At 30.6% G+C, this 11,823-nt stretch overlaps 1 protein-coding gene across 4 annotated transcripts in view; it reads left to right on the top strand.

The window, feature by feature from the left end:
- Window positions 1–10,753, top strand: part of LOC109354941 (splicing factor U2af small subunit B-like) — a 16,975-nt gene extending 6,222 nt beyond the window's left edge. The window contains exons 1-6 of one of the 4 annotated variants that reach the window (XM_019597779.1): window positions 7,708–8,083; window positions 8,177–8,263; window positions 8,551–8,632; window positions 9,613–9,739; window positions 9,834–10,242; window positions 10,341–10,753. In XM_019597779.1, the coding sequence (XP_019453324.1) occupies window positions 7,844–8,083; window positions 8,177–8,263; window positions 8,551–8,632; window positions 9,613–9,739; window positions 9,834–10,242 (945 nt within the window). In that variant the 5' untranslated portion in view covers window positions 7,708–7,843 and the 3' untranslated portion in view covers window positions 10,341–10,753. Of the gene's footprint in view, window positions 1–7,707; window positions 8,084–8,176; window positions 8,264–8,550; window positions 8,633–9,612; window positions 9,740–9,833 lie in introns of those variants that run through there. The other 3 variants (XM_019597780.1, XM_019597778.1, XM_019597777.1) reach the window with 3 other exon arrangements.

Below are 11,823 nucleotides of genomic sequence, written 5' to 3'. Positions count from 1 at the left end.
ATAGGTACTTGAGGGAGAACCTCATTGTTGTCTTGTTCTGAAATATTGTCAGGGATAATATTCTGAACATTATCTTCTATTACCGAATTTATTCCTGGAATGGTAATAGGCACAAGAACTTGTTCACTATTAGTGACAGGTTCTTCCTCAAAGACAATATTCCTTATGTTTTATTCCTTCCCAAAATGAACTTCCTCAAGAAATCTTGCATTTCCCATCTCAAAAAAGAGTTATGAAGTGGGATCATAAAATTTATAGCCCCGAGAGCGTTCAACATAGCCAACAAAATAACAGCTAACAGTTCTAGATCCAGTTTTTTTCATGCGGTCTATAAGGCCGCGCCTCAACTGGACAACCCCAAATGTGCAAGTGTTTCAAGCTTGGTCTTTTATTAGTCCAAAGCTCATATGATGTTTTGTTAACTATTTTACTTGGCACCCTATTAAGGATGTAAACTTTGGTCTTTAAAGTTCTCCCCCAAAGAGACTCTGGCAAGGAAGAATGACTAATCATACTTCTCATCATAACCTTAAGAGTTCGGTTTAATCGCTCAACAACACCATTCATGCTAGGTTTGCCTGACATAGTGTATTGCAGAACAATTCCACATTCTCTGAGGAAAAAACACAAGTAGCCCTTTCACAGCATCCTTATTGTTCTTTCTTATCTTATTCTGAGAGATCATAGCTAAATAAGCACTTTCAGTCTTATCTCTCTACAGTCTCTCTTCCTCTTGCATATAGTCTATCTGAATGTTATAACTCACTTTCAATTGCGCAAAGTGTGCAAGAAGCAAGTTCAAAACCAAGTACATGAGCAAGTCATCACCAAGCTCGAACTTCAGTGACTTGAGTTTTGATGCGAGATTAGACATCTCCATAATATACTCCCTTATGTTCCATTTGCCTTTATACTTCATGGAGATGAGTTTAGCCAAAAGGTACTCGTCTCCGCCTTTTATATATATATATATATATATATATATATATATATATATATATATATATATATATATATATATATATATATATATATATATATATATATATATATATATATATATATATATATTGGCAAAGTATGATTCTATTTCTTCAAAGAAATTACTTGCACTCTGACCCTCAGAAATAGAGCCCCTGAAACGCTTCTAGAATAGAGCATTTCATGATCATTATACACATTCGGTTAGAGTGTTCCAATTTCTCAATTTTAACCACATCGAGGATTTCCATAGTAGAAATGAATTTCTCCACCTAAAGTGCCAGATCTAAATCCGTACAGTCGAGAATAATTTCTACGGCTTCCTTCCAGGCCTTAAAGTTTTCCCATTCAGCAATGGGATGTTCTTAATTTGACCAAAAATATTTGCAACACTAGTAAAAGAACAAAACAAATTGCAATATTCTTGCAATTAAACTCATATTCAACTTTAATACTTAAATTCAAATGATAATGGGGCACATCACGAGTTACCTAGCACAACATTAATATTCAGTCTTTGAACGGAATATTAACTTGAAAGTGGTACACTCAATGTAGTAATCAAATATTGATAATCAATTTTGTCAAACAATAACCCTTTCTTTGGACCGACTTACTATTCACATGGAAAGTCATATGATTATCACATATTTATTGCTACAAGTATGTTTGTAATTTGGGCCAAATAATAATCTTCCTTTGGGCCGATCACTATTCGCATCAAATTTAGACATACAATTGGCTTGATATTTCATATTAATCACTATTGATACTCTTGTTTGTGGTGAAACATTGATCATAATGCATGTCAAATAATAAATCCTTCTTTGGACTGATTTGTCATTCACATATTCAACTTTATAATAATCACATGTTTACCATCACATTGTGCATATAATTCAGCCAAATAATAATCTTTCTTTGGATTGATTAATACTCGCATGGATACATATATGCACTAGCATTTGACATTTATTTTAAACAATTCACAGAAAAGATGTCACATTGTCGACTTCTTGTTTAATAGGTCCACTTAAAATGTCAAACAATTTTATTTTCCAAAATAAAAAATCATTTAGTTGAGTTTGGTTCAACATTTAATCCAAAACATATATTATTTATATCCACAATGAATACATATATTCGTTATAGTCTATTGGTAGCATTGCACCATTCTCATCACAAAGACTGCATTTCGAATTCTAGTGATGGTCCCTTTGAATTTTTCATAAAAAACAATATTATCATCTTATACATGATTAAACATGGCAGGGCAAGCTATCCAAACAAAAACAATGTTTCAACAATAGCAACCACTTAATAATGCAATCGACCACAAAACAATGTAATAAACCATAAGTGTTGCAACCATTTAAACAAACAAGTCAGGTAATATACATAAAACAAGACGTGTTCACATAATAGACTTATCACAAGATACCTAGCACAACATCAATTTCTAGTCTTTGAATAGAGAAATTAATTTGTAAATGGTACTCTCAATGTAATAATCAAATATTAACAATTAGTTCTATCAAACAATAGCCTTTCTTTGGACCGACTATTATTCATATGAAAAAACAATTTGTTACATATTTATCATTACAAGTATGTTATTATTTGGCCAAATTGTGTCTTCCTTTGGGCCGAATACAATTCGCATAAATAATCTCATACTCATCTGTGTAATTTTAATCAATTTCCACAATAGAGGTTAGTTTGGCAACAAATTGCATCAATTAATTCAAAAATAATTACCACACAAAAGTTAACAATATGAGTCCATTATAAAAAATATAATCTTGGAATTAAAACCTTCATATTTGATGTCTTTTATGATTAACAAATCTAATCCCAAAACATAATTCCAAATCAAAAAAGATATATTACATATATATCAACATATAAAAATGGATGCAGTCTTAATCAAATACAAAGTAGATTTAGAGTGAAAAACATAAAAAGATATATGCAAATCATTATCAAAAAATTTCAAATCGAATATGATCATGCATATCTTAAAAACATCAAGAGCATGTCCTTTATATATATTTGGTCAATTATTTCATACATATATATATATATATGCACCTCCAAAATACAAATATATACACTATATATATTTAATTACAAACATTAAGCTTAAATGTAATATATATATATATAGCTTAACTACAATCCTTATTTATGTGTCTTAAAACAAAGTGAATCACATGTTTATTGCTCATGATGGTAGGTACATGTTTTATGCAATAATCATTTTCAAAAAGTATTGAAAACAATAAGTATAGAATTTAAAAATCTCAAATATACATGAGCATATTTGATCAAACCATGATTATATATATAACATTATGCACATATTCAGATTGCATAATACCCCAATGTATAAGAATACATATTGCTATCACATATATAATATATTATATACCTTATACATATACTTTAACAAATTGCAAAAATTGTATAGTAACAAAAGTTAATGTCCAACAGTATGATATTAGTGCACATATAATATACACATTGCATAACAGAATCATAAAAAATAGTTAATGTAATGTTCATGCACAGATCTGAATATATACTTCAATACATGTTTCAAGGATTCATAATACAAATTACTCATAATTCAAATATAAGCAGAAGCAGATAAAAGTTATCATCATTATTCCTAAATACCCAATTTTCATTATCAATAGTGTATCATAAAAAAACCAAATTTAAAAAATTAGGGTTCATAAAAAATTGGGGGGAAACATCTTTAATGGAGAACCATAAAATTCAGAACCTACAGCTCTGATACCACTTATGATTGGTGCAATACCAATCCTAGGATCTTGAATCTCATGATTCTCACACATAATATAAAACAAGGATACAAAGTCATACCGGAATCTCTGAATCTATGTTCTCTGATCTACTCCTTTGATATACCTTTTGAAAGAGTTTTGGTATGATGGTCTTCCTCATCCAAATCCTGAATTCATTTTGGGACCTTCGTTTTCTCTCTGATGGGAAGAGGTGAAAACTATTTGTGTTTTGGTGTCTTGGGGACCATAACATTCCTTACGTTTTAACTTATAGGGTTCTCATTATCCCCTATAGGTCAATTGTTTGGGTATTCACTCATTAAGCTCATATATGTTATCAGTTTCAGAAGTCTTATAAGTTGTCATTAATTAGATCACCTGTTTTGTAACCCAAAAATAAATAGCCAATATAATTGTATTAAATATATGATATCCACTTTATTTAGAAATTATAAATTTCTAACAACAATATCCTTAGGAATAGCTTGTAAGGCCATATATCCTTGGGGAAAACATACATATCTATTTTCAGTAGCTTAAACTTTGTCGAGGAATGAGAAAATACAATTTTGTAAATTTCTTCATGGTGTTAAAGTTCTAGAGGACTCTTCCAACATTCAATACCTTGTATCAATGAAAAACCTCAAGTTAAAAGGTCTTAAATATCATGATTGTCATGTATTCAAGGAACATTTCTTGTCTATTGGCATACTGCTCATTCTACCTAAAAAAGTGTGAGGAACCATAACTAAGTTATGCTTCTTCTTCAAGCCAATTTGTAGCAAAGCTATTGACCCAAAGAAATTACATGTATTGGAAAGACAAATTATTTTAACTTTGTGTGAGCTTGAGATATATTTCCCACCTTTTTTGACATAATGGTCCACCAGTGTATTCATCTTGTTCGAGAGACACAACTATGTGATCCTTTCTATATGAGATAGATATACCCTTTTAAACGTTATATGAAGACATTAAAAGGGTATGTGAAGAACCAATCAAGACTAGATGATTGTATTGTTGAGTGATATATTGTTGAAGAAACTCTTGATTTTTGTACCAGATACCTTGCCAATGGTGATTTCATAGGCATTCCAAAGTCTCAATGTGCGGAAAGAACATTTGGTGAAGGGGTTACTAAGAAACAAATATTGATTATATCAAGAACCGAATTGGAGCAAACACACTTGTTCTACGTAATGTCGACAAGGTTGAGTCATATGTTGAAAGGCACAAGCAGATGCTTAAGAATTCTAACCCAAGTAAGAATGAAAATTTGATATCTAGAGCATAATCGGTGTTTCATAAAGTGACTAAGAAATCACATTGTTGAGGAGTTGAATATAAATGCATATTCGGTTTCTGAAAGATTGAAATTGTTAGCCAATGGTCCAAATATTCATGTCTTATCTTACATTGATTACCTAATTAATGAGTTCACATTTTATAAGAAAAAATAAGATGATCAAAATAAAATGCAAAATAAAGGATATTAATGTGTCAACAATCAACAATGCATGCTAGGGGAGCTCTAGCGTGTGTTGTTGAATGTTATACATACAATACTCTTTGTAGGTAATGTTGTTATATGTATCACATATAACAACGCTCTATATAGCAACGTTGTTATTATTATAACATACAACACTGCATCGCCTGAGCTTGCTAAGTTGTAGACAAGTTTACCATAGACAAGTTTACACATTGTCTGAGCTTGTTGAACTTTCACTCGTGTTAGACTATGGAGCACCCCCCAACTATAGAAGATGAAGATTGATAATATTTGTCAAGGTTGAATTTGCTGTGAAAATGACTTATATTCTAGTGGATTGATCATTTTCTTAAGAAAACAACAACACAAGTTATGAGATTAGACTGATTAATTAGGTTGAGGCATATGAACATATACTTAAGTGCTATGTAAGCCTAATGGTATAACGACAACAAGATGCATAAACACAAATTATTATTCTCTAATACATAATAACAACCACTTAATACTATTAGAGACACAAGTACAAATTTACAAAATCTCGTTAACATATTCATTGTGTTGTTCTATTTTCTCCATATTCTCTTTTAATATCTTATTACTCTTTAATTACCACTAATAACATTATTCTAAATTTAGTTTTTCTAGAAAACTAGAGTTGGTAATAAGCTTTTATTTTAAAAACTAAATAACAATGAAGTGAAGTAATGAGCCAACATATTTGACCTATAGCTTACAAACGATTAGGGTAAATTGTATCATTAGAAGAATATTAAAAACATTTGTTTTATGGTGCTAAAAAGTAAAAAATATTGTCTCATTACAAAATTTACACGTGACTCACTAGTTTTAGCTCTAGGGTCATCATTTTACAAAATAAAAGTTTAAGTTAACCATCACCACCATTAGATGATGACAATGTTATTAATATTACGAGTCTAATATCTATACACTGAGTATAAAGATTTATACACAATTATTATATTATTTATAATTCATTTATATTATTTTTATTAAAGAATCAATGATGATTAAAATTAACGGTGAATAATGAACTGACATTATATAAAACTTTTATACTATCTATGCATATATTTTGTCTCCAATATTATCATTAATTAAATTTTATACTTATGAAATTAGATATACATATATCATACTAATTAGATATACATATATCATACTAATATTAATGTTTACAATCTTATAAAGAAAAGAATAAATATTTTTATTTACACTAATTTGAGAAAGGACAATGTGAGTTCACATTATAAACCATGTTTTACACCTAGAAACACATATTGTGATTATGTTCAATTCTCTATAACAATATTTTGGGGGAATAGCTTCCATATATTTTTTAATTTTAAATGAACAAAAAACAGTATAACTAATATGATATAAATAAAAATCAAATAAGTTGATCACTTGATTGTGACTGATATAATTATCGTAGATACTAATTTAGAGTTAGGTTAACATATTGTCTGTTACTCTGTGAAACCAAGCGGCATGATCCTATTTTCATAATTATGCATGAGGGTCTAATCTCATGACTAGAAAATATAACACCTAAATAGAAAATAGAAAATAGAAAATTTAGGTGTTTGTTGGAGGATAATTGTGGTATTGTTTTGCAATTAGAACAAAACATATCTCACACCTTATTTAGAATATAACACCTAATTTTAATAAATCAAGATCTATTTATTTAAAGAGTAAGTTTTTTAAATTTGTTTTACATTTTAATCATCAATTTTATGGAAATTACATGTTTTTTAAACACAATTTGGAGTAAGTGAATCCAAGTGAATCCCCTCTTAATTCTAATATATATTTTTTATTCTAATCAGAGTAAAACACCTCAAACACTTGTTGAATGTGAAACCCATTTTGAAACTGAAATTGAAAAATATACAATTAGTCATTAAATTTATCTAAAATTTATACGCCAAAATTTGAAGTATCGTTAAAAAATCACTTTAGTACATGTATACTTAGTAACTAAAATATTTTGTATGGTTAATATATTGTTGAGGTATATTTTTATTTAATAATTAAGACAATAATATATATGGTTAATATTTTTATTTAATAATTTATAATATTTTATATAAAATAAATTATTATATTTAAGACATGAATGATTTATGATAATATTGTATATAGTAAATATATTTTTTGACTCACATTTATGGAAAATAAAGTGAGTATTCATATAAACAATATTACAATAGTGTATCTACAAGTGTAATTGGGTGGTATAAAGTCTAATGACTTTCAAATTAATTAAAATGTTCAAGCTTTAATTCCAAATAAGGTGAGGAATTGAGGATATAGGTATACCAAAATAATATAAACAATAGTGTATTATAATTAAAATAAATACATTTTTGCTTTCTAAAATGGCACATTGGAATTGGGAAAACAGTAGAAACAACCTGGTGGAATAGAAAACCTTGGAAGAAAAAAAATCAAACCCAAACCCTATTCATCAGAAATTCCCTTCTTCTCCACTCTCATCTTCAACATTTGCGTGTGAGCGAGCAATTTCGTAGTAATGGCGGAACACTTGGCATCAATATTCGGCACCGAAAAGGACAGAGTGAACTGTCCCTTTTACTTCAAAATCGGAGCTTGCAGGCATGGCGACCGTTGCTCAAGGCTCCACACCAAACCCACTATCAGTCCAACCCTTCTTCTCTCCAACATGTACCAGAGACCTGACATGAATGCCCCCGTTCTTGACCCTAATCAGGCTCAGTCCCTTGATCCGGATAAGGTTCAAGATCATTTCGAGGTTCTGCTTCTTGTCTCTTGTTTTTCTCGATCTTATGTTGTGTTTCTGGTTTTTTTGTGTGTTGATTTAAGTGTTTGTTTTTTGAATTTGTAGGATTTCTATGAGGATCTGTTTGAGGAGTTGAGTAAGTATGGGGAGATTCAGAGCTTGAATATTTGTGATAATTTGGCTGATCACATGGTATAATATGCTTTCTTGTATCTTGTTTGTTTTTTTTGGTATTGTCAAGGTATCCCTCACCTTATGTTTAAGAAGTTAATCCTTTCGGGGGTGGCTAGCTGCCCCTCCTAACAATTGTCGCTTCTTGGAATTGAACCATTGACCTTTTGGTTTTTTCTGAAGATCTAGCGGGGCCTTACATCACTTGACCAACGTTTTGTTAGTTATATCTTATTTGTTTATACTTAGGAAAAAATCATTAATATTTTATTTTTAATGTATTTAGTAAAATTTTGTTGTTTGTTTAGGTTGGCAATGTATATGTTCAGTTTAAAGAGGAAGACCATGCTGCAAATGCGTTAATGAATCTGACCGGAAGGTTTTACTCAGGTGCTACATTCTCTTTCAATTCTTTATATGCCCCTTTTTTTAATAAAAAATGCAAGGGTTTTCTCGTATTATGGTAATTGTTTCATTTTTATTTATGATTTTAGATGAGGGTATTTTTTGGTGTCTCTGGCGAAAAATTATGGGAGGAGTTTTATATGAAGACATGGTGTTTGAGGATGCAAATAATCAAAATTCAATTAACACATGTGTTGTTATTTCAACCTTTTAGGTTATTGTACGTCTAAATTATTTTTCAATTATCTTTAAGGAACACTTTTCTTTTGTTCTGTTCATGACATCATGTATTGCTTTAATAACTATGGAAGTTAGTAGTTGTCTAAACTAATTGCTGGGATGTGCTGTTGTATTACAAATAATTGGAACAACATCATTCGATATGCATTTCTTTATCTTTCGCTTAAGAAAAGTTAATCTTTAAGTTGGTTTCATATCAATAGATTGGAGATACATGGTTTTCTATGAACTCTTAATGTTTACCTTGATGTAGCCACTTTTACTTGGCCTTTCTTCACTCTTGTTTGAATCTTTATCTTTCTACTGTCTAATCTTGTCTTTGATTGTGATACATCAAGTTTTGTGCTTAGTTAGGAACTTAGGATATGATTGGGCTGATGTGGTCCCTGATATTCATTTCCCTCTGGCAAGAAGTTTATTTCTTTTTTGTTTCTATTACTCCTATTAACAACAATTGAAATAAAAAAATTGATTAGAACCCATTTGGTGACAGAAACATTATACATGAAATTTTCGATTTTTATTATTGGGAATTGGTTTCTATTGTTCAAGCTGTTGTGTATAGTCTCAGTACCTTATCAAATGGTGATAATTGTTACAACGACAAAAACAAGCCTTAATTCTACTAGATGGGAACAACTACATGGATTGAACGACGCCATAATTTTGTATCTCATAAATCATGTTTATTGTGATAAAAACTTATAACTCAATGATTACTCTAGGTCGGCCCATTATTGTTGACTTCTCTCCTGTGACGGATTTTCGAGAAGCTACTTGTAGGCAGTATGAGGAAAATGTCTGTAATCGAGGTGGCTACTGCAACTTTATGCATCTAAAGAAGATCAGCAGGTTTTTTTTTTCAGCACAACTCTCATACTTTTCAAACATTGTGTACATTTATCCTTTCATGGTTCTTGATTTAATCTCTACGCATCTGATTTAGGGATTTGAGAAAGCGGTTATTTGGAAGAAACAGGCGCTTTCATGGCCGGAGTGGAAGCAGAAGTCAAAGCCCTCCAAGGAATCGTAAGCATGAGGAGCGTTCACATTCTGGTCGTAGTTCTGATAGAAGAGATTATGACAGACATCATGGCCACCATGGTAGTAGGGACCGGTTGCCCAGAAGCCGTAGTCCTCAACGAAGAGGAAGACGAAGTAGAAGTCCAGCAGGAAGGGATAGGTCAGTCAGAGAAAATAGTGAAGAAAGGAGAGCCAAAATAGCGCAATGGAACAGGGAGAAGGAACTGGCAGACTCTGGTAACAAGAACAATACTAATGGCAATGATTATGAAGAACATGATGATGCACAAAATATAATTGAATCTGGTAGACACCAGAACGACCAGGTATAGTTGCTGCACTGTCACTTGTGACCCAAAAAGAAGAAAGACCCTGTAGTGTGGCAAGTAGTTTGTTTTGTCTAGTTTGCACCTACTAAGTTGGTTTTTAGTTGCTAGCATCTTATTGTCTTATTCTGAACTTATGTTGTTTAGTTATAGAACATTGTAGTATCTAGACCAAGAACAGTTTAATTTTGCCGCTTCAAGTGATATGTTCCTGCACCATAGAGGGAGGGATAGAGTGGAAGAATCGAGGTAAAGTTTCAAAAAGATTTGTGGGGCCAGTGATGAAGTTGTAGAAAGTTCGGTTTTGGTTTGGGTGTTTCACATCTTATAATCAAGTAGAAGGGATTTGATGGAAACGAGAGGAAATGGTGCATGTATCTGGATTTTAGACTGGTATGCGTATATTTCAACTGGAGAATTTTATGATACCTCTTTATCTGGAACTTCTACAAAGTTGGTTTTATTGATAACAAGTTTAGTTATTCAATGAATTTTTATGCAAAATTCAGTGTTTCAAATACACTGACATTGGGTTAATTGCTTTTTGATCTTTATTTATTGGCTTGAGTTTTGGATGAATCATCCAACAACTAAATTTGCATCTGGGACTCCAATCTTGAATACAGTATAGATAATTATTTTTTCATCAAGATAATCTGTAGCTTTCGAAGTAATGTTTATATTGCCTACAATCATATGGGTAGAGTTGGGTGTGACTATCTTTTTGCCAGAATGTGCTGAGTTGCAATTTGTGATTCCTTGCTCTGATGAAGAAAAATGCCATGGACATTCTTTTCCTTTTGGGGTTACACATTTTTTTAACCTAGTAGAATATTTAATTTTTATCTATCCACTTTCTTATTTACATGTGAAAATCTGATAAGATTATATGTTTTCAACTGCTCATAATCGATTGTCACTAACATATAGTCAATTATCTGTTATGGAAATTAGTTTTACAATAATATTGACCCAAATAAATAGATTATAATTGTGAACAATCATTTTTATTTGGGGCATAAAATGCTCAATACTATACTTTTTTAGCATCAGAATAATCAATGATGTTTCAATATAAATATAAATATATATATATATATATATATATATATATATATAAAATAATGAACATAAATAACAAAAAAAAGGTTCTAGAACCTATTTGAACTTCATAATATAAAAAAATATAAAAGGGGGGCAAAAGGGAATCAGAATATTATTTCGGATTGCAATCCCATGATTTGTAAGTTTTTAAATTAAGAATCAGTTGACTAGTTTTTAGGGGAATGGGATTTTGGTGTTTTACTTTATTCTCTTAAACAGGTCAACTTATGATCAATAAAAAACTTATCCTTTAATATGGTTAAGATGTGAGATAGGTGAAAGATTAAATAAAAATATTCATATCTTAATATGAGTGTACTGCGGACAGAGTGTTATTGTCTCACTCATTTAAAAAGATGAACATGTAATTAATAAAAAGTCTATTTTCTCAAGTAGAGTTGTGGTCCAGACACAAGCATTACTGTCATACTCTCTTAAAATACGATAGATGAAAACAATTATTAATCAACCTAAAAAATTTTA

Source organism: Lupinus angustifolius, chromosome LG08, assembly GCF_001865875.1.
Source record: "Lupinus angustifolius cultivar Tanjil chromosome LG08, LupAngTanjil_v1.0, whole genome shotgun sequence".
NCBI lineage: Eukaryota > Viridiplantae > Streptophyta > Magnoliopsida > Fabales > Fabaceae > Lupinus > Lupinus angustifolius.
Note: the sequence above shows the minus strand (reverse complement) of the source record. Positions and strands in the feature narration are given on the sequence as shown.